Raw genomic sequence first — 25350 nt, forward strand, 5'->3', positions numbered from 1 at the left:
CGTTAACCCGTTGGGCAAATTTTGGTGTAAATGTGAATTTAAAACAATATTTTCAACAGAAGTTGAAAACCAAAATTTAGCAGGTTCTCTGTAGTACTTAAAGAGAAATATTTCCATATAAAAATTATGTGCAAAGTTAGATATCTGCCGTCAAATACCTAAAATGCGGTTAAGCGACAAACGGTCAAATATCCGCTTTAAATAGAAAAAAATAGAGCACAAAATTCTCTTTTAAAAACAGTCAATATTAGTTAACGTGCTCGACTTATCGGAATTTACACTAACAATGCATAGCTGAAACAGCATTAAATAATTTCAATATTCAATAACCAGGTTATGGTTTTTGTCGTTAAATAATTCAGTTTAGACTTTTCATTTAGCCTGTTTTCTGGATTTTATGATATGATCGAGTAAAGTGCATCCATCCTGTCTAACAAATTAGCACATTCTTCAGACAATATCCTTAGGTATATCGTATACGTGGGGCGCACTATAAGTTTCCGGAATGAATAAGAAAAAAATACTATAAATGGTCAGAAATGAATTTATTGTTTCTCAAAATATTCTCCGTTAGTTAGCGTTAATGCAATTTTTCATACGAATGAACCAATTTTGAAAACATTATCTCTAATCTCTGAAACATATTTTTCATACTCTTCGACAACCTCTTCAGGTGATGAAAATCGTTGACCGTAACTGGTTCTTAATTTTTGGAAATAAATAAAAGTCACAAGGTGCCAGGTCGGGACTGTACGCGGTATGGCTCATAAGGTCAACGTTGTTCACCTTCAAAAATTCATTTGTCTGTCTGGCCGTGTGAGAACTGGCATTATCGTGGTGCAAGATGATACGACGTTTACGGTTATTTTACGGAGTTTGTCAATAACAAATGGTCCGGTACCAGTCACTATTCACGGAACAATGATTCTCCACAGCAACGGTAACCACATGTCCAGTTTTATTTAAAAAAGAAGCAATCATCCGCTTAGAGGCACTTTGCACGCGCGCCACTTTAGTTGGTTTCGGCTCATCTCGAAAGATCCATACGCTCAATTGCTGCTTTGTTTTGTGATCGTAACTATAAATCCATGTTTCGTCAACTATTACTATGTCCCACACCAAATTTGACGCCCCTTTGTTGAATCTGGTAAGCATGGCATTGCACCAAGTGACGCGGTCCGTTTTTTGAGCCTCAGTCAAATTGTGTGGGATCCACCGAGAGCACAGCTTTTTCACACCCAAATGTTTATGTTGTATTGATTGTATTTGACTCATGCCTATGCCTAAAGATGCCCGAATCTCATGGTATGTCACATGCCTGTCTGTTTTGATCATACAGCGCACAGCATCGATGTTTTTGTTGTTCACAGCAGTCGACCATCACGAAATTCGTCACTGAGATTCACACGACCGCGTTTGAATTCTGTAAACCAGCTATAAATAGTCGTCTTACATGGTACTTCATCGCTAAAAGCAGTTTGTTAAATTACACTTAAAGTCGTAGAAAAACATACTACGAAAATTTTCACGAGTTAAATCCATGGTGATGTAGACAACCAATGTCTAAAATGACGCCACAATGTAAAAACAAGTGACAGTCAGATGAAACAAACTGTATTCTACAGCCAAAGTTCCATTTTCAAATATTGTAATTACTTTTGAAATATTGTTTATGTAAGTGGCCAGTTCCGGAAACTTATAGTGCGCCCTATGCATTTTTTGTAAAACCGTTATTTAATAGTAAATACTTTAAGCATTTGATCTAGTAAAACAGATTTTGACTTGCCTTAGTTTAAAATGCGTTCACAAAAGGAAACACTTTTGCCCTTAGGGCTTTGGGGTGTTTTAATGCCCTCAAGCGAAGCATGTGTGTTACTTTACAAGCATCAGAAGTGGAAGTAACTTTTGTTTCACGACCCGTGGTAACCCACCGAAAATACTCAGTTTGTATTAGTTGGTAGTGGAGATAACAACTGTTTGTACTTTTTGTTTGTGTCTGTTTTTTTAATTTTAAGTTTTGCCTACGGCATAATTGTGCTTCTTATGTAAAGATACTTTTTGAGAAAAAAATTATCATTTTATAATCTAAAGATTGGCAATAGATTTCGTCTAAAATTCCTAACCTAAAAAAATGCCGGCTGGTATCGTGACTGGCTCAAAAGTCCCCATTACGCTGGCAGCATTGCTTCTCTGAATGACAATGGACACCTGCTGAACCAACCACAACCCTGAACAGCAGCTTATTGAGTATTACACGTATGGCAATTTTAACCTCCTAAAATCCAGCAAACTTCAATGGGAAACACTGTACACGCGGCCAAATATTAAGAAATAAGAATACAAACATATTGAAGGTTATTTGTTGTGTACATATTTACTCACATCCGCATCCACAGACTAAACTATATGCCGCCGTATAAATTAGCTTAATTAGAATGTCAGGGCGGGAAAAATAATACGACGCGAATCTGGAGCAGCGTGCTTCAAACTAGACTTTTTCACAAACCATTGATGCATCACCGTTGGAGTTATCTTACTATTCATTTGTACAACTTAACATGAAGTTACGTCCTCCGGAAAAAAAGACTGTTGGGACACATTGAAAACATGGAGTCGATCAACTCATCCAGTCGAGAAATGGTTTGGCGGTAATTTTTAAAATGTTGCGTGTTTTCAGCTGCTTTGTGGTACTAAAATGTACTAAGTTATATCTTCTTCTTTTGTTTGCATTCTGATAAAAGTACTGCTTTTTGTAAAGTGGTGTAGAGGGTCTCTTTAGAATGTAATAATTTGTGGCTACGGAGAAGATGATTTGTGGCTACGGAGATACTTATCGTCTGTTGTGGAAAAGACACCAGAGACGAAACATACTGTGGCTAAATTCTAGTTACTTCATATTTGAGTTCTGCGTATGTTATCATTTATAGCCATTATATTGTAGTATAAGCTGTTTGTACCCTCTAAGATAAAATAAATAAAAACTAAAATTTTTAAAACTTAAATGGAAAACGCTCTGCTCGTAAACCCGCTATAACCAACATCCTACTTTAATACACCAAGTGTGTTATAAACAATCTAAAGAATGCCAATGTAGCGTGATTTTAAAATCAATCGTAAATAATTCATCGCTAGCAATTGGGTCAAGTTCGCGTGCGTTCGCGCCGAGCGATGTGCAATGCACAATTGCACACTGGCAATTTGACGGGGGAAACACTGTTTTTTTATTGGTAGTCACGTGACAGTAGTCTTTGTTCTACAAACTAGTGGAGACGTACCAAATATTGGATACGTGCACAATACTGGATACCCCGCTATAATGAAAACTGAACAACACCATCTTTATTTAAAAACTAAAACTACTTCGTCAATGTAAGTTACCAATATTTTGTTAGTTGTCTGCGCCATTTTTACCTTCAGTCCGCTGTCAACATTCAAAGTATATTTTCCGTTCGACGATTTATTCAGATCAGAACGCTGTCAAAATACTGTAAGTGATATTATATTTTGTGACAGTGTTATATACCAGCTAGGCGCATAGACAGAATACAGAAGTTAACGCATTTTAGGGATAATTGCGCAGAGTGAAATTTTCGTAACCGATTGTTGTACAAGTGTGGATACCTAGGTATCCACAATACTAGATATCCGATATTGGGGTACCAACATCACTGGTTGTATACTGTCTTTCATATTTAAACGTTTAATTATTTGTTTAGATGGGGGATCATTAAAAAAGATTATTTTTTGCCTACTGCTTTTGCAAATTTAAAAGTATTATTTAAATACATGCTCTGGTTAATAGAGTGTACCCTATACCTACTGGATATCCAATATTGAATAGTATACCCTGTACGAGATATCCATTATTAGGGTACATATGAAAACATCGTTGATTTTTCTAATTAAAACAAAATAATTATATAAAAAATAAATGAACGTAGATATAAGTTTAATTCATTTTCTAATGTAAAGTCTTTAGATAGACAATGACTGTGATTGCAATAAATATAAATTTTTAAATATTGTATTAGTTTTTTTTCGAATGTTCAAAAAGTATCCGATATTTGGTACGTCTATTGTTTTATAAAACGAGAAGATCTCACTCGGGCACATTGTAATTGTTGTGCACTGACTATAGTCTGCCGTCCTCAAACTAAAACGTGTTTATGTGACAAAATCTTTTGTTAGATATCATAAAAGAGAACCATAACCCAGTTTTAGAATATTGAAATTATTTCATGATATTTTAGCTTGCGTCATTATGGTAAGTTCTAATATGTCGGATACATTAAATTTTAACTGTTTTAAATAGAGACTTTTGAGATCTATCTATAAGTTGTCTAAAACGGATATTTGACAACTTGTCACTTGGCCGCATTTTAATTAGTGGACGACAAAGTAGGCAGTTTTACAATAACTGGATATTTGGTTATTAGTAACAGCAGAGCCCTTGTGAAAGAGTTCGTCCAGGGAAGTACTGCCACCTTACCTATTTCTGCCGCCAAGCAGTAATGTGAGCTTTACTGTGTTACGGTTTTGACGGGTGCTGGTGAAATAACAGGCACATTGGACTTGTCAACTTATTGACACATCCGTAGAACAAAGGCCTATGTGTAGGACTGTTTAATCTCAGAACATTGTACATTTCTATCGTTGTTCTTCGCTGTGGGTATCGGATCGACCGTTGTTCGATTTTTTATTTCCGAAAAGAAATAAGATATAAAAATTCTGAAAACACCTATCGATTGGCCTTGTTTTGAATAACGAGATTATGTATTTATCATATGTTCGCTGTATAATCACATCAGACTCTGTTCTTCGGATGAGTCGTTATGTCAGAGAACAACAAAGTAACGAATGGACACTCTCCGCCCTTCCCTAGATTCAAATACCGCACCACTCCCCGCACATTGACGGTCACATTGACTGAACGACAACAAGGCTGTCGGCGAGATGTTTTCATTTATTCATTACGAAACTTGTACGTTGATATATATAATGTCATTGTACGTTACTATTTATAATGTCGTGAATGTTCTGTGTACGCATGTTTATTATCATCTAAACGGGATAAAGAGAGGAGTTCCTTTCGTTTTCCGAAAGATGAATCAAGGATGACAAAAACTTATGTCTGAAACTCATTCAGTTATTGTTTTCTTCATTTATTTAGTGCAGAGTATCATACTCACTTAATAGACGCCATAACTTCGTGAGCTAATAGACAAAAGTTCTCGAATTTTCAATTTGTATTGCCGATAAATATTACGTAGTGAGTATACCTAATTATTAACTAGTTAATGATAAACTTGGACACCCAATTTCAAAACCTTGGTTACCTTATTTAAAAGTACCTGTCCAAAATATAACATTTTAAGTGCTTTTAATATATTTTTGAAATAAATCTTCAATATTATTCTAGTTAGTGAATTAATCAAAAATATAATATTATATCGATATAAATACCTAATGAGCATGTGTAATTATTAGGATTCCATTAATAGAATTAAAGATAATAGATTCGCGTTAGAATTTTCGCTGTTGCCGTTCTGACCATGTAACGTAGTAGTACGAGAAAGTGATGGGTAACCCTGCCACTTCACGCACATATTTACGCATGTGCAGATAGCGCCTTGCTGTATGTAGTAGTAGTAGGTAAATAACTTTCGACAGTTGTACGGAGTGTCCAGGGTGTGGTTATGTCTCAGAGTGACGTAGTGAACTTTGTGATTTAAATTACTGAGTGGCACTGCAATGTTATGGACAGGCGTGTCGCTTACCACCAGGCGCACGACTTGTTCGCCCCATCACTTAGTATTAAAAAAACAATGCAATATAATAAAATCGCAAAAAAGTGTGCACTTTTAATATTTTAAAATTAAAAGTAATGTCATCATCATCATATCAGCCGGAAGACGTCCCCTGCTGAACTACCTTCCCCAAAGATTTCCAGACCAGCCGTTCGGACTCTACGTGCATCCAATGCTTACCCGCCGCCCTTACCAGGTCATCTGTCCATCTAGTAGAAGGCCATCCCACTGAACGCCTTCCGGTTCATGGTCTCCATCCAAGAGCCTTGCAGCCCCAACGGCCGTCGTTACTACGAGCTATGTGCCCTGCCAACTGCTATTTCAACTTTGCTAATCCTTCGAGACATGTCGGTGACTTTTGTTCTTCTACGGAGATTCGATCACGTAGAGAAATGCCGAGAATTGCTCGTTCCATAGCTCGTTGAGTGACTTTGAACTTTTTTATTGAGGCCCATAGTAAGTGACTCAGAGCCGTTAGATTTTAATCTTGGCTCATTAGCTGGCCAAAGCGGTGCTGAGAACTACAACCGTGCGTTATTTTGGCGTCTCAAGCCGTTTCAAAATAACGATGTGCTATTGGTTCACTTCAATACGGTAGGTAATGGGCTTCATGTTTTCATTTATGCAATCTGTTTATTTGAACACGGAAATTGCTTTAACCAGCTGTTGTTCAAAGTGTGTCAAGTTATTTATGACCTACGTCGTATACCGTACTCGTACTTATGAGTCACCGGGTTGAAAAAACCAACAAAATGACGTTTTAATTCATATCTAACACCCAGCCGTAACCGGTAACTTGTTAACTAGAATAGTACGTAATTTAACTTTGTATCTAGAATAAATAATAACGAGAGAAATAAATGTAGACCATGCAAATATTTTTCTTGGTCCGTTCCATTTCAAATTGAATTTCGCACATAAATTCCGAGAAACTCAGAGGTGCAAGACCGGATTCGAACCCACGACCCTCTGCTTGAGAGGCAGTAGGTCAAACCGTTAGGCTACCACGGCTTAGCGGAAAACGTATAAACTTTTTTATGTATTTTCAAGCCAATAAATATAAATGTGAATTCCAAATTTGGCTGGTATATCTAGTCACAGAATAAAGAATAAGAGAACAGACACTCTCCGCCCCTCCCTAGTTTTATATACCGCACCAAGCCCCGCACATTGCCGGTCACATTGACTGAACGGCAACAAGGCTGCCGGCGGGCCGTTTTCGCGCGAAGACGGCTTTGATGTTTGAATATAGTTTTCATTTATTCATTACGAAACTTGTACGTTAATATAAAACATCATTTTAAATCAACATTATCATAAATAGTAACCTATTTATAATGGTCGTAAACTGTGCTGTGTACGGCTGTTTATCACCATTTTAGAAATATGAAACGAAGTAAGTAAAAAAAAACGTATGTCTGAGACTCATTCGTTATTGTTTTCTTCATTTATTTACTGCAGAGTAATATAAAAAATACAAATTTATTATATCAATATAATGAGACGCCATGACTTGGCGAATTTTCTATTCGTATTGCCGATAAATATGACGTAGGTAGTGAATATATCTAATTATTAACTAAACTTGGATAAGCAATTTCAAATACCTTGGTTACCTTACTTAAAAGCACATGTCCGAAATATAACATTTTAAGTGCTTTTAATATATTTTTGAAATAAATCTTCAATATTACTCTAGTTAGTGAATTAATGAAAAATATAATTATGTATCGTAATAGTGCGAGAAAGTGATGGGTAACCCTGCCACTTCATGCACACATTTGCGCGTGTGCGGATAGCGCCTTGCTGTATGTAGTAGTAGATAAATAATTTTCGACCGTTGTATGGAGTGTCCGGGGTGTGACCTACTCTAAAGTGCTGCGGACAAATGTACAATACAGTATAGGGAAGCGTGGGGGAATGGAAGCCTACTAAGGAAAATTCATAATAAAAGTCATAATTTATGTTAAATTACATTTTTTTCGCAACATTTTCAATATCGTTGTGTAATATTATGTTGTTTTGTGTGTATATTAACATATACAGGCTATTTTCTCGACATTGACGAAACTGTCAAAATATATTTCCGAGGGCCATTCAGAAGGGACGTTGGTGAGGCGAATTAAAACCCTTCGCGGGGCGGAGTTGTACACAAATGTACACGTAACTTAGTAATTTAAGTCGTAGTATTGCCGACACAGGGATACGAACCGTTGAGCTCTCAAATAAGAAGCAATCGTTCTCCCACTGCTGTTTTAAGTACAATTCCGTGGTAGTGACCCGTTTAGCTCTTGCATGTAGTCTCTATCTAAGATGTTTAAATTAAATATTATAAAGATTTATTAAGTTTTTATGTTTTCGAACTGGGGAGCGATACGAGTCAAATCAGTATCTGAATATATGCAAGAAACATCATCTTTTGCCACTGGAGATGCGGCGTCAATCTGATTCTAGTGTTTTTGAAAAAAATTGCTTCTGGTGCCGTTGACTCCCCGGAACTTGTATCCAAGATTTCTCTTAGAGCCCCTGCAAAGACCATTAGGTTTAATTCACCTCTGTGCGTATCTCTGGCCTCTTCAAACTTTCGGCGGAATGCATATCTCATGCGTGCGAGTAATAGTTTCAATGCATTGTCCAAGCAGGTTGATATTGACCTTTTTAACACTAGTGTTGCATCGGTGAAGCGTCTTATTGGTGGTTTGTTTTTTGGCGAGTAGCTAATTGTTGTATGTGCGATTATGTCATTACCTATATAGTATAATTATTAGTTATATAGTTATAATTTATAGCTCTTTAATTAACTTAATGTGTGTCTACCGGTGAGGACCTATAATTGGCTCTCCGTTTTTATTTAAGTTTATGTTATGTAAGATAGCCGTTGGTCTTCCTAAAATTAAATAATAATAATAATAATAATGATAAATGTATTGAAACGCGTATTTACAAAGAGCAACACCTTGAGTTTCTTGCTCATTCTTCTCAGGGGAATTTGCCTTATGAATGAGCGGTAGAGTTTAACCATTGTGACGATTTGAAGCGTAATAATGCTTCTCTATGAAATAAAGATTATTTCACTTTGTCTTTATATTAATTATGTTATATATAACTCTCATATTTAAGTCGAATACTTTGCTCAACATGTTTCGACCCGACAGTCGTCTTCAATCATGAGCTTCCGCGGCGCGGCGGCGACTCGACGGAAACTGCGCGCCAAAGCCCTGACAGCCCGGTCACTCATCACGGACGCGGACGCAGACCGCGTTTTGTTTTATTAACACTTCTTTTTCAGTTGAAATTATATATATATGTTTTTATATAATACCAAGTGGTAGAACGAATAAGTCGTGCGCCTGGTAAAAACTGCGACGCGAATTGCTGCGGTGCTATTTTATGCAGCAAGGCATCTCACTGCCACGGTTCCCGTAATCATTCCTTCAACCCTCGCCAACCGCACTGAACGTATTTTTTAAGTTAGATAGCGACATGGATCGTAAAAAGAGTGTGGCGCTGCTGTTATTAAGTAGAAAGTATAGGAAAAAAACACAAAGACGATTAACATCGCAGGAATGCGCGATGCGAGGCAATTCGCAAATTCTTGCGATGCCCCATCGCATCGCACTTTTCTCAGTTTTTTTTTTTAGTAATTTAAGTAGTTACTTCAGTAATGCCAACATTACCGCTTGTCAGTAAAAATAGGTAAGGTGGCAGTACTACCCTGGATGACCTCTGTGATCGCGTAGAGATCTTCCCTCGCAAAGGAGCCCAACAGCAAATGCTGCATGGACTGCGTTCGGGCACGGTAGTTAAATTGGGTTAGACTAGCAACCTTGAAACCCCATTTACACATCCCGTCTCTGCAGCGACCTACCTGAGTGATCCAATCGAGTAATCGATTCAAGGACTTCTACACGGGTCACCGTAGATCGTAATCTGGTGGTACTCTTGAGGGATGATGAAACCAGGTGGTGGGAGCTTTTTCAGTTTCCACAGGACACACGTAGTAACACTCGTAGCTCTACATTCCTCAAACGTAATGGAAGTGTAAATAAATTGACTTGTTAAATTTTAAATAGTACATTACACACGAACTAATAGACTAATGGACGTAACCTACAATATTGAAGAATTAATTACGTCACAACACAGAAAACGAAATTCTAAATCGAAATAATCCTTAATAAATAATTTTTTTCACAAAAAAATTGTAGGTTCGTTCATTCGTGCTAAACAAGACAATATAGATGATATCTTATCTAATGATATATCCAAACCACTTACTGCTGTTGTAAAAATTAACACATAATTGTAATTACATTTTAACTAACATTTCTCTTGTAAATCGATAGGAAAGATATTTTGTGAATATAGTGAATAAGGTAGTCAACGTACGATGTGGAATCTGCTCGAGCCGGTCACAAAATTATGTCCACGACATAAGAGCGAAAAAAACAATGTGTGTTTCGTCGTCTGTCGTCGACTATGACTTTTTTGCTCTTATTGCATAGACATTAAACTTTCTCTAACCGACTCAAGCCGATTCTGTGTCGGTAAGTGAGGTAATTCCCTAATAGTTCTCATTGTCTTCATTATTGACATACCTGTTTTTTATATAAACCTAACATCTCCTTTTCTTTCTTTACAGTCAAAAAGGGTACCCTGCTCCCTGGCCGTGGGCGAGTGTAACCGCGACAGGAGACTGACCAAGAGCTCCGCGCGGGCCGCCCGCGCACAACCACTGAGGCGACAGGACCGTGAATGTGATGGGGACCTTAGGGAAGGTAGACCAGTAGGTTAACATGAGTGAACCAGTTTTTGACATTTCTCCATCGTAACATCGAATTGCGTTACGTAGAAAAACGTCAAATACACAATTGCAATAAGCAGAAGTCAAGAATTTGTAAAGTGAAGTGATCACGATAATCGGAAAGTTACAGAATGAACTATATAGGTTACGCAATCAATATCAAGCCCATTACACACGAGAGCTATACTATATTGTAGCAAGTAAAACGCATCTCAGTACCTACAGGTTGCCCATCGCTCAGGGGAGCTTCACAAAAAAACATTTACTGGCATATCATGCTCTGTGGTAACTTCGTAACAATTTAAGCATCTTCAGCTGTGTGACATGGCGCGATTATCGCCAAAGAGACATTGGTTCAACTCAGGAGTTGAATTCGAGATTTTGTGTCGTGCCACTGTCACCCTCTCCTCTTGCGCCCCCTAAGGTCCGGTAAAGGAATCGAAACGTTCCGTCCGAAGTTATACCCGCGTCGCCTCAAACCAGTCCCAGCAGTGGACTATATTGTCACCGTTAACACAAATGGACGAACTTACAATTTCGACAGAAAATTTACTTACACTGAAAAAATGGACTTTAGGGAATCACCACATTTATTACGGTTTGAGCCGGTCACAAAAACCTTTATGTGCACACAATAAGAGCGAAAAAGACTGGCTTTTACGTCGTCTTGACATAAAAGTTTTTCTAATCGGCTCAAGCCAATTATTTGGCGATAAATGTGGTCACTCCCTTAGCCTATCACGATAGAATCGGTTAGAAAGCCTTGAAGGCACAGATGGATACAACAACATCTTGTTTATTTCAATCAGTTTTTTTAGCGTACATTCTTACTTTGATTCAAAATCCATTTTTATTTTCATGTTCTCATGTCATAAAATGCTTTTCCGTTTAAGTTTTAAGTAACGTCCATTAATGTTGTATGGAACGATATCGTTACCAATGTAGTGCGAAGTTGTCTGAACTTGTAAGTAAGAAGTTAACATTGCATGTTAACATATTAAAACCGCTTTAAAAAGGAACGTTCTATGTCTTTAGGAAATCAGGCATAAAATTGATAATGACATTGCGAAAATAATAATTAATACTATCATTTTTGTGGATATGCCTTTATGAATCCCATACGTAATAATTAATAAGTAAAGTGAACATCGTTCTTTGACGTTCAACATAAAAAACCTGTTTTGTCGATTTGTCTAGGAATTTGGAAAGAAATGCACGAATTTCCGAAAGGCATAGAACAAATTTTGTTTGTATGAATGACTACCTACAATAATCTTAAAGCTACATTTAAATAAATAACGCTTATCGTCGCTTTCCGAACCATAGTATAATGAAGACAAGTAATTCAACTTCCGTCTATACGTCGCTCGTAGGGTTGTCACATTACTGTTTCAGTTGTACAGGTTGCGATGTTTCGCATTAATTAAATATAGCTAGAGAATACTGTCATGACTATCTTATTTTTTTCAAATTATGTTTAATTTGAAAAAATCGAGATTTTCATCACAGTATTTTCGTGCTATATTTAATTAGTTAACCTTAAGTAATTTCATATTTATATTTTTATACCAGCATCGCGGATTAATGAGAGTATGATCATGAAGTAGAAATGAAATACAATAAAATAAGTATAAATATGACATGAACACCGAACGAACGCTCCAATTCTATAATTAATGGCGCGTGTGTCAGGTGCTATGCAACTCGAGTGCACCGCGAGATTATGCGAATGTGTGAAATATCGTTTTACAATATTCACAGATTATACTGAGCTCCACTCTACAGTGTTGCCATATCCATGTAAGCTGAATAAAAAATTACGGTTGGTCTGATTTTTTATTACTATTTAATTAAGTGACTTAACTTTGAAAATACTCGATATTCTCAAACGTCAACCTCGAGTTTCGAAAATGCCAAAAAACACCGAGACTCAAAATTTTGAAAGCCGAAATTTCCGGAATGACAGCCCTATTGCTTACATACGCGGTGCGTACTAAGGCACACATACAAGCCGCGCTTTCATCTATGGAGTTATTCTACTTGCCTGATGTCTATATCTGAACTAACGTACATCTAGTATTGGACTATTAAAACAACGTATTTCCTGTTGAGTACATAGCTGAGCCGTCATATATAAAAAGGTACGACGAATAGTGGAATATGTTCGACTTTAAAAGTCTTACTCAATGACAACAACAACGAACTGCGGTTAGTGGAGAAAGAGACGATACGTTATTTTGTGCAGGTAACTTTTATAAAAAATGTATTTGTTAAAAAAAGGAACCGACTTCAAACTTCGCTTATATGTACATACAAACTGAAGCTAAATTGAAAGGAATATGCGAAACTGGATTCACTTTCAGGGTCGTATTCCAGAACTCTACTCAATGCTCAAGTCAGGACTTGAGTATGATTCAAAGCACTAGAAATCATACTAAATTCGTATCGAATAAATGCGCCCTTAGAGGTGGAATATTTTTTTCAAAATTAAATGGGACCAATACAGAGGTACCCTCTTTCCAACAAAAAAAGAATCATGAATAATCGCGTAACACGCACACACACACACACACAAACACATACACACACACACAAAACTACAGTCGAATAGAGAACCTCCTCCCATTTGGAAGTCGGTTAAAAAGTGAAATTACTTTTTTGTAATATTAAGTAATTTTTGTATCATTATTATTGTATCTCACTAATTACATTTCGCAATTGACAAACTTGTAATTTGCAGTTTGTTAATTGAAAATGTAGTAATAACTCGCAATGAGACAGCTGCACTGCATTTCGTTTTAAAACTACATTGCACGTAGTGTGGAATGTTACAAGATTACTTTTGCATTTCTAAAACTAGATATTAACACGATAAGTGTATTGCTATTCAGTTTAACAGTTGCAAATGTAAATTGTAAAAGTTGTAAAAAGATACACGATGTATGTTTATTATAAAAAGTATAGACAACTTCGCATTGTTAAACATGTAACTACTGACAAGGAATTGCTTATAACCTTTTGGAGAACACAGTGTATAAAATATATCCTTCTTCAAAGGGAGTCTCTACTTTTCAAAATATTGTATAAAATCTTTCTACGTATGTGTTAAGGAGCCATAAAAAATGTAATTAAAAGAAAAATAGCATAAAACCTCAAGTTATCCAAGCATTAACTTCATTAGCTTAAAAGTGATTTTCTAAAATGACATATCTCTGCTAGATGTAAGGAAAACTCTAATTTAAAATATCAAAAAAAATAAATCTTAAAAACATAGTCACGTAAGTCGATAGTGATTTTGGAAAATCGCTTATAAGTCTATACAATAGGATCCATTGCTTTTTTTTCTTTTAATGACATAGGCCAACTCTATAATGAAAATATTATTAATATACAAACGAACAGTACCCAAGAAATACCCTAGATGCTCTAAAAAATACCATATCCCTTAATATTAAGGTACAGTCAGGGAAATTGTTGACCTCGTACAGACCAGAATTCGATAATTCGAATTTCAAATTTTCAAATACAAAGGGTCAAGAATATATTTCCGGGGATGTTACGTCATCGAGTACAGTCGAAGGAAGTTAGTTCATAATTTATTGATTTAGTTGTGATATTATATGGCGCACGATAGATGGCGCTAGTCACATGTGCAATCCAATCGGACTGTATGTATATCGTAGTTAGACAAGTTATGGCGGTCCGATGCATTTAATTTGTGTATGGGTATGCGGGTCGTATTTGAAATTTTAATTTTTGCGATCACAAATACTAGTTGTTGCTTTATAAATGTCACTGCTAACGAAAGGTATTTCTGTCGAAAATACTGTGCAAGTAAATATGTACGTTACGTGCAATGGTATTTGAATTAATTTATATTAAACAGAAAATACCTTTGTCTTGGCGTTGTTGCTAGACGCTTTGTGGTCATGCAAAGAAACGATATTTGAGAACAAAAGTGGAGTTATTGTTGCCTTAAAGAATGTAATCAACTAATGTAATTGTACAACAGCTTATCGATGCTTCGGAACGATTAGAAATTTTTATTTGATTAAACATAACAAGTAGAAGGCCGGAACAAAAATTGTTAAATTGCTCACTTAAAAAAAAAATTGTTGTAGATTCAAATGCGACCTGCAAGTCCTTCATGTTATATTACCCAATGTTATTGTATACTTCTAGCACTTGCTAGAAGTTACTATTATAGCTAGGGACTCTGATTTTGTAACTAATTCCTAAAAAGGAATAATGACCATTTTATTTGAAGTACACCTTTTAGATATAAGGCCTTATACCATAGGCACTCAATGTATTGACTGACTTGAAATCATAATGGGGACGTGTATATGTTCCAATTGACATTGTAGTTACAGAATTAGTGTCCCAGTTTAAATGGGAAGTAGTGGACAACGGATCTCTATCACTCCTTTATATTATAGTGTCATGACATGTAGTTGTTGTCTATCTCATTTTAACCGATCTGTGTTAGATTGTAGCCAACTGGCTGGCCATTATGTGAAGCGATATACATTTTTTAAGATTTTTGTCGTGCTGGTAATTTCAGTGACTGTATTTCTGTGGTTCTAGTGAATAGGGGTACAAGTCAAAAAAGCCAGCTTTACAAGGAGATGCGAAAAACAGATGTGATATAAAACGTTAAGTGTTTTTCGCGTTTCCTTCTACAGTTGGCTTTTTTACTTGTGCCCCTTTTCACTAGAGCCTGAAATTTAGACAACATTAAAAAAGTTTCACTTCACGATGTCTAATTAAAACAATTGAAAATAAAATCAAATAAAATTCAGATTGTAAACTTCAAACGCAACACACAATGGTCAAATTGAAACTGATGTCGTGTTCTTGTGACCGTGACTGAACAAATACCACTCAAAAATGGCACTTGCTCTCATAACTAAACTTTAAAGAACTAGGTCTATAATGCTGGACCTATTGACTCTATCCACGCGTGACTATACAGTAATATAGGGGAATTATTACGCGAGCTAAAACAGATTTAACGTTTTTAATCCAAGCCTAATAAATTTAACCTCAAGCCACGGAATAAAAAAACAAATAAATACGGCGTTTCAGTCAACCTTCAACAGCACATAAAGACTCGAGTTTACGTCTAAACTGCAGTTAATTACAGATGTCTATCTGCGTCAAGGAAAATGTTAAAAATACGCGGAAAGAACGCGGCTGAATTTCAGTGGTTATAATGCTACAATATGAGTACAATTTGACTATGCATAAACAAAGTTAAATCTCTTAATCCAGCAAGCAACGTCTCAAATTTAACCTTCTTGCATGGTTGCCTAGTTTTTCTTAACGTTGTTCTAATTAAGATTATCTACGCAAAGTGTAAATGTAACCCCATAGAAAATATAACCATTACAAGCGTAATTTAGCAAAAGATAAATGGTAACATCCTGCTAACGGAAACCACACGCCAATCTTCGTTAATCGTCGAGTAGATAAGGAACTGAGAAATACAAAACATTTTTTATTTAAAATGTTACCTACGTTTGGTGTAGTGCTAAGGAAGATACATGGCCAGTTTAGTGAATCATTCAATTTAAAATCATAAACTTTTGTCGAAATTTAAAAAAGTCACAAGAACATGGCATCAGATTTTTTTCAAAAGAAAAATATTTATTTCGTTATTTTTTAAGTTTTCAATGATTTTAATTGTTCTCGTTAGTTTCCTTGGGAATCTATATACTGTAATTATGTAGTAAGTAAAAAGTCGTACCATATTAAGCGACGGGGGTGACCGGCTATGTATTTAAGTATATAAATGTTAGATTTATCGGCAATCTACTTTTCTAGTGTACAATTCCATTTTTTCTACTCCGGTATCGTGATTATTGACTGCGTGGACTAATTATTTATTCTATAGAAGGATATACATAGCATTTTAACTTTTAATTCTTCATTCGCCTTGAGAAAAATTACAAAATTAAAAAATGCCTGCATGAAAGGCGATAGCAATTTATAATATTTATAATTTGCTCTAATTTTTTGTCAGGCGTTTCGGCGTTTCACAAATTCGACCAAAAAACTTACGCAATTTAAGCAAGTATTTCTCGTTCAATACATTCAATTATGTATGATATACTTTTAGGAACTATGAATATCCTTTTATAGTAATATTTATGTATGTATTTGGTCCACGCCCGGTCTAACCCCGTCTACGAATAAATGATAATTGTTGGTTATTAAGTACCTACTCACTATTCCAAAAGTTTCCTGTATGTAATTTATTACTCGAATAAATGAAAATTACGCTTCTAAAGTGTACTATTACATAAATATGTAAATATAGGACGAACTAATACCTATTATAATAGTGAATGTTGTAATTTGTATATAAGTAATGAAAATTAAATTTTAAATACATAGATACAATTGTGCGTAATTATTGATTTTATTTTACCTCGTCCCTAATCCCAATTCCTGAAACCTATTAGCTTTTATACAGCCTTCCCTCAAAGCCACGGTAAAAACGCCAGGAAGAAATAAAAGACGTGCGAAAAAACTCAATATACAGAAATATAATCATTATTAAATTATTAATATTGTTTTATACAGTGCGACGGTTGTACACTTGTTGGAAATTGAAATAGCTTTTTACAAGTAATGAAATTCGTATAAATATAAACATTTTTGTTTATTGTACGATGGATCTTGGATATTTTGCCAAAATGCACAAGTACCAGACTGCGGGCCATACCATGATCTTTACGAGATCCTAAACACACATTCAATAATTCTGTGTCAGCGTGTACATATGCTAACGAAGTTGCCTATTTGAATTGACATTGTTCATTGATACCGTAAGACAAACAATGACCCCATGACAAATCACACTCTGCAACTTGGAGAGATAACTAACAGGCTTTTGCCCGCGACTTCTTTAAAAAGTATCCATGTGCTAACCTAGATTATAAACTAACTACCAAACCTCATCCCAATCCGTTACGCCATTTCGGCGTATTTCAATAATAAATATCCATCATACTTTCTTATTTATAATATTAATGAGATAGACTAAGTTAAGACTTAAGGGAGGGTAGGTTTGGTACTCAAGGGTTCTGAAAAAAGAAGTTGAAGTGAGTGTGACTCCGTGTTTTAAACTGTATTGACATTCGCTTGACATTAATATATCGGACTACCACATCTTCTCAAGAAGAGACCCAAGTGAACTTTGAGATTAATTTAATCAATTGACTTAGTGGCCTTCCAGCAAAAATATCACCTTTACGTGTCTTGTATTACAAAGGGAAAGTTCTTGAGAATGCAAGCCCTTGGATCTCTATACCTTTCACTCGCGTTACAATGTGTAAGGGTACCTACAAACTGACGGCATCCATCAGGTGAGAGATAAAAATCAATGACAGAATGCAAGTTGCATCTTACAGCGCCATCTATAAGTAACGAAAATTTTTAGTAATTCCAACGTTCGGTCACAGATGGCGTTGAGTGTTAATTATTATCTTTGCTCACAGATGGCGTATATAAAACAGTATGTAAAGCAACAGTTGTATTTGGCATCTTTTAATTAAGCAAAATGAAATATTGCTCTTATATACCCTGCAAGAGAGTTCTTTAGTACAAAATATCTGAGAGACTAAATTTAAAATCACAGGTGGCGATTGCGCTAATTACAAAAAGCGCGTCTTCTTTAGGGCGACATGTTCCTAACTCTAGTTAGAAAACTAGGCTATACAAAACTAATTAAACTGAATTTCTATGACTTGAATTATAGTCAAATAGCTCGATATATCCTTTGTTATGTCAAATAAATCGACCAAGGGTTTGAATCAGTATTTTGTAACACGATTAGATTACTTTCTCGGCAAAACTAAATCCAGAAACAGCCTTTTACTCGATTAATTGCATACTTTGGTTCCAAACGTAGGCCCTGATTGGTTTTCAACTTTTAACCGCAACCGAACAAGTGAAATTTTTCTAAAAAGTTTGCTTTCTAACTTTTCTATTTGTATTGAGAATCTGTATGCAACCTCTTTCTAAACTACTTCCTTACTAAAGCTAGAAAATGTCACCCAATAACAATAATGAATAGATTACCAACAATACCAATCTATTCATAAAAGCTATAAAGCTTTTAATATTTTTAGGTAAAAACCATGTAAAAACTCATACTGTGATATGAAAACCTGTAACTCGTACTAACATAGGATGGTGATTTTGACAGCTAGGAACTGCGATAGAGCATAACTTAATAATAACTATCAAAACAGGAAACATTATATCTAATTTTATTAACAGAAACGACTTATTTATTTCGATTAAGGCGGGTCACCGAAGAAGAAACTGTTTTCCTAGATCAAATAATTTAGGTACTTAATATTCAATAACGGTATTATAAAAAATATACGATACACCTAGCAATATTGTCTAAATAATATGCTAATTTATTACACGATAGAATGTACTCGGAATAAAACTAAAACGAATTACGTAAGAATAAAATATCAAACTTTCTCACACATCACGTATACGCACATTATTTTTATATGGAGATATTTCTCTTCAAATACAAAGAGAATCTGCTAAATTTTGGTTTTCAACTGAACTCCTGTTAACTAAGTAAATTATTTTATCTACACACATATAACAAACTCTCTGCAATGTGTTCAAAAACCGCAAATTACGACCAGTATAAAGGTAAACTATTCTTATTACATTCAAATTTCGAACATCTCTTCAACAAAACAATTTGATTGGATCTCGATTCTAATATCAGTCGAGATAGTTTTATTCGAAATGAAATGTTAATAGCAAACAATTTTGACTATATCACACGTTACTTGATATCGAACGATATAATAGTTGGGGCCGATTCTAGTTTGTCTATGAATTAAAAATAAAAACTACGGGAGATTCGCTCTGGGCATTTTGGAGGGAAAAGTGTCGTTTTTATTTTGACTTTCAATTATTTTGTGAAATCTAGTTTAAAGTGGAATAGGATAGTGCTATTGTACCTTAATCGAAGATTAAAACGCGAAATTATACGAATCTCGAACTAAAATACCCGTATCGGCCCGTTCTAAGGAATTCCGAGTCAATCCAAGCACGCCGCCTCAAATTGCCTATCCTCTTTGTGGCGGCCATATTTACAGAAACAATTAAACTTCATGTTGAGGCTGATGGCTTTGCCAAAGCCTTAATAAATTTTAAAAAAAACTACGGTTGTGTGACATGCGCGAAGAAAGATTTTATTTGCCGCCACTTCGCCAGTCGTAACATGCAGTTCCTCAACACATCACAGAAAGTTTATAATATGTGTGTAGATCATCAAGTATACATATAACCAGAAATAGAGACGAAATAAAGGCCATATATTCCTGGTAACACATTAGCGATACAGCTCTTATAAATATCAACTTTCGCACTGAAATATAGACAGGCCAACTACTGACCTGTGTGTACGTCTCCGTATATTTCAAAAAATATTCTGTATTTATTGTAATAAAGATAATATCTCTAACAATGCCGTGCTGTGGTGTGGGAAAAACAGCAAAACATCCAATTACAAAACAAATGGAATCACATTTCATCGGTAATTAAATATTAAATATGGAATTTTGCAATTTTCGTCCATTATAGCAAAGCTCAAGTTAACTGGTCGATTTGAAGTGAAACAGTTGACGACACCATCAATTGTATCGAACTCGGGCTAGCCAATCAGAGCGCAGTCGTCACAGTAATGATATGGCAGAATAGTTTTCAAACAAATTAAATGACATTTCGTCTCTATTTCTGGTTATATACTCGATTGTGTAGATAAAGCAGTGTATGTAACTGTACATAATTAGGCATTTTAAACACTCGTGAGATGTTTTTATGAAACTCACCTGTCGGCTCGTTTCATAAACCCACCCCCACGCCTTTCAGTGTGTAACAGTCACATAAACTACTATAGTAACATGGAGTAAAGTGGTTTAGGTTTTGTAGAGAATGTATGACATAATTTATGACCTGACTACGTAATTTTCATAAGATATTTCTCTGTAAGTACTACAGAAAATCTGATAAATTTTGGTTTTCAACTGAAGCTTAGTTATTCAATTCACATTTACCCCAAAACTTGAAAATTGTCCAGCGGTTTAACGACACGCCGCACCACACGCTGCCCCGTCAGTCGCCATCGGGTGCTTGTCAACGTCGGATCTGTGTCAAATTTTCTCCGCCTGGTTTTTATTTTATTCATATTAATTTTAAGCGTGCAGATTGCGGGACGCGAGGAACGCCCCCCACACTTCACCTCCTAAAATCAAGGCTCGCGTTCAATACCTTCGCCTTAAGTATTTAAGTTATTAATTTTATACCTGCATTTTAATTGTAATTAATTACAGTTGTCTGAATTTATGATTAGCCATTGAAATGGTTGTGTTCTATAACGTTTATTTTTTTAAACCTAGTGATGTACCGTAAATAACAGGGTCATACTATTATGTTATTAATTATCAATGACAATGTTATTTATATTAAAATGAATAATTTGATTACGAATGCTTATAATAATTAAGATTATTTCAGTTAGCTGAAAATGTGCATTACTATGTTATTAACTACAGTTAACGTACCTGACCCCTACCTAACCTTTTGGTTCTGAGCCTTCTTACGTATTAATGGGTCAAATTTGCATTCTGCATTTACGTAAGTTAATATAAAAAAGCTTAAAAAGTTTCTTAAAACATCACCAACTAATGATGCAATAAGTAGGTCATATCAAAATGACTTTTACGTCTCACATGTAAAAGGTTAGTTTTCTTCATATTTATCTACCGAGTACCAAATGGTTGGTTAAGGGGGCAAGAGTCATAGAGCATCGAGTGTACCCATCGACATTTTATTACAACGTAATTTTGAGAGAAATACTCGGTGTTTTCTTTTGTCGTATCTTTTAGTGTAAGTACCCATATTTATTACAAGTAAAAACCATTCCCATCCCTATTCGTGATTTATGACATAACGCAACCTTGAAAAGGCCAATCAGTTTGCAATCCCAACCGCCCCCCGCGCCCGCGCACCTCAGCTCTTTGACACATTTGTTTGTTTGAAGAAATTAAGACATTAGGCGTCTATTAGGTTATGATGTCGATGAGTGTACCATATTTAGTCCTATATATAAAATATATTATTTTTTGCAAAAAAAAAACCTATTTCGCAAAATCTTTTTTGCAAAAACAACCTTTTTCGCAAAAAATTTATCGTTAATTTATTTTCGAAATTACTACATTTCAAATGCACTGTTATGGAACAGGTTCTAAAACCAGCTACTTCAGCAAAAATTTTTTTTTTTTTTCGACATTCATTCGCACATGAAACCATAAACTGTAGTAACTCAAAAATGATGGAATCAAGAAAACACGATTTGAAAGTTCAAAAAGTGTGGCAATTATTATTTCATTATGTTCGGAATAAGATTCATTCTGTATTATTTTTAATTATCAAATAGGGTTTTCTAAATTCCATTCCCTTTTTGAGTTACAATTACAATAATAATATTTAAAGTAGAAATATTTGTTACAACTCTAAAACGACCTGTCAAAATCACCGTGCTATGATATCTCAAGTACGGTGATAGATAATCACAACGACACTACGTAACGGCATCTGTACAGGAAGTTACGTAGAAACGTGAGCTTTATTTCAGTAGAATTATCTTAGGAGGCTTAAGATCCCCATAAAAAAAATATATCAGTGGGAAAAATATCCTAGTACTCGAATAATAACACAAAGACATACAGATTATGTATACAAGATTATTTGTAAAATAACTCTCGCATGACTATATTACTAACATCATAAATAACAAGGTTTGTATTACGACTTTTACAAAACAATAGAAATTTACCAATAAATAAATAACGCATCCACTTATAGCCTAAAGGAAACCGTGTCGCGGGTGCCATGGACAACACACGTAGACAACCACAAATTATACCCAAATTCACAAGAGAAATAAACACAAATATTATAACCCTACGGTAAGGGTTTCCGTTCGGTAACCCTTCGGCCAAGTAGGCAGTTAAATAAAAATTATACTTTTCAGTTTGTGTTGTACTATATACTTTTAAACTTTCCCGTTGCATTGTACTAACATTTGGAAACGGGAATAAACGCGTTCACATACGAAAAAAGCTGACCAGTCCCATATCATTCTATATAAGTTTTATTTTTTTTAAGTTAAGTTTTGCCCCTCTCTATCAACCTCTTCGTTATGCGGTAAGGGCAGTATGAACCTGTACGAGCAAACTCGCACAGGAACCATATCTAAGTCAGGTCGTAACCCCGAAACAGCACTTACTTCATCCGGTTCTCTGTAAGGCCAGTGCCTTAGGTGAGCCGCCCCGGGTGCACCTACAGCGCCCTCCCTGTTTTCCAGAAAGGTGCCGGAGCTATAAACACGCTCACTTCCCGTCGCGCTCCGCACGACTAACGGTTTTCCACCGCTGAGCCGCCGACTCTAAGCCGACTACCAAATCTCGTCATTGGTGACGGAGCTGTAAGGTAGCTGACCAGTCAGCCCGTGACCACGGCCAGTGCAACCTGGCCGAAGCATCGGGAAAGAAGGTAGGTGTAAAAAATAGTAAAAAATACCTATACGTATGTGAACGCGTTTATTCCCGTTTCCAAATGTTGTTTTTTTTTTCATTTATTTGTGGCAACAAACAGTCATACATGAAATAGTAATTATTTACATATATTCCTCTTAAAATAGACCTATAGTGCCAGCAGATTATAAATAGATTATAATAAGAACGGCTGTAACATATCTTATAGAGTTATTTGTAATGATAACATTCTTGTTTCATGCGTTACTAGAGTTTTACATTAATATCATTAATTAATCTTTCTAAATTAAGTGAGCATGAGTAACATGTGTTGTACTATCTGATAGATTTTAGATCTATGTATATCTGGTAGTAGTATGTTCAAACGTGGGAGTGTCTATCGCCACCATTGCTGGTGCGTTTTGCATCGGGCTGGGTATGTATGCTAACGCTTTCTTTTCGATACCTTTAGTGAACACCAACTTGATTTGAACATGTTCTGTTTTTATTTTGTTTTTTTTTTCACAAAAATTGTTTTTTTTTCACAAAAATAGTTTTTTTTTTGTTTTCGAATTTTGTTTTTTATTTCCTTTTTTTTTCACAAAATTCGGGGAGCATAATAGTGTTCATTGGAGGTATCGTTTTGTTCAGTTTAATAACCGTTTCGAACATTGACTTACAAATAAATGGACGACGGGTCTAATACAAAAACCACGAAAAAAATGTCCCAAGTCAACCTATTTAAGCGTAGTGACATGTAAAGGAATATGAAAAAGCTAAAACGTTGAATTTAAATTGTAATGTCATCGCAGTACTGTCTAATTTTGCGTGCTTCGCTGTCAGTCAAACAAACGAAGACTAAAGCGTGAATGACGCTCTGTACACGATGTTAACGCCCTATAAGTTCGGACACTTTTTAGCGCGGACCCGACGTCCATATAATTGTAAGTCAATGGTTTAGAACGTTATATTTAAATATTTCCATTTTTGTATGAAAGTAAAATATGATTAATGATTAACAGTCATGGAGCAAAAGTTGTTGGTTATGATGTAATATAGTCCTACGAGATTGTTAGTGTTTTAGAAATAACCCTGTATAGACAGATGTTTTAATTTAATAAACTTCTGACATTTATAAAAATACCTATTTAAATAGAAAATTTTATTGAGTTGACATTGTGATAACAACTTTTCTGATTGTAATGCCTAATTTGCAAAATCCTTTTTTGAAATTTTTTTCGCAAAGCATTTTTCCAAAAAAACCCTTTTTTGCAAAATGTTATCGTTAACTTCGAAATTACTGCATTCCAAATGCACTGTTATGAAGCCATAAACTGTCGTAACTCAAAAATGATGGAATCAAGAAAACACGTTTTGAAAGTTCAAAAAAGTGTGCGAATTTTTATTTTATTACGTAAAAATAAAAGTAATTCGGAATAAGATTAATTTAGTATTATTTTTAATTATCAAATCGTGTTTTCTACATTCCATTCCCTTTTTGAGTTACGACAGTATTTATTTCATGTGCCAACAATAATTATAAAAACTTAAGAGGACACACGTATCCAGCAGTGGGACATGTAAACGGGTTGATGATGATGTTGATTAGGAGTTTTTGTTTGAAAAGAACTTCAGTAGCAATAGAAGAGATCCCGGGTTCGATTCCTACCAGGAAACATTTAGGAAACTAACTGGGTATTTTTGATGGTGCCCTCGGAGTTTATCCACTACTAATCCATCATCATACATAATTTTCAGCCCTGTAATACCCACTGTTGGGTATAGGCCTCCTTTCGCTCCTGCCAAACTTTCCAGTCCTGTGTGTCTCTGGTCCAGGTGGTCTACTCCTTCATTACATTACTTCTTACTTCATTACACTTTCATTACGTCGTCGACCCAACATGCAATTGGATGACTTGGAATTTTTCGGCCAGTCCTTAGCCACCACTCCGTCAGAGCCTTACTCCTAGTCTAACCAGCAGGTTTATCATGAGCACGAAGACAAAAGTTATCTCTTCTTCGAGCTGTCAATTTTCTCTCGAAAATCTCGAGATTTTAACAGTTCGAAGAAGGGATAACTTTTGTCTTCGGGCTGATGCTAAGCCTGCTGATGTATGCCCAACTGTACTTAAGGTCTATAACACGATCTACTACT

General features: G+C 35.4%; 1 protein-coding gene across 1 annotated transcript in view; it reads left to right on the forward strand.

Annotated features, from left to right (window-relative positions):
- The window catches only part of LOC113236020, a 242628-nt gene extending 231132 nt beyond the window's left edge, over positions 1-11496 (forward strand). The window contains exon 2 of the mRNA XM_026471952.1: positions 10450-11496. Within this exon, the coding sequence (XP_026327737.1) occupies positions 10450-10507 (58 nt within the window). The 3' untranslated portion in view covers positions 10508-11496. The remainder of the gene's footprint in view (positions 1-10449) is intronic.
- Positions 11497-25350: the final 13854 nt, after the last annotated feature.

Source organism: Hyposmocoma kahamanoa, unplaced genomic scaffold (genome assembly GCF_003589595.1).
Source record: "Hyposmocoma kahamanoa isolate Upper Pololo Valley unplaced genomic scaffold, ASM358959v1 88, whole genome shotgun sequence".
NCBI lineage: Eukaryota > Metazoa > Arthropoda > Insecta > Lepidoptera > Cosmopterigidae > Hyposmocoma > Hyposmocoma kahamanoa.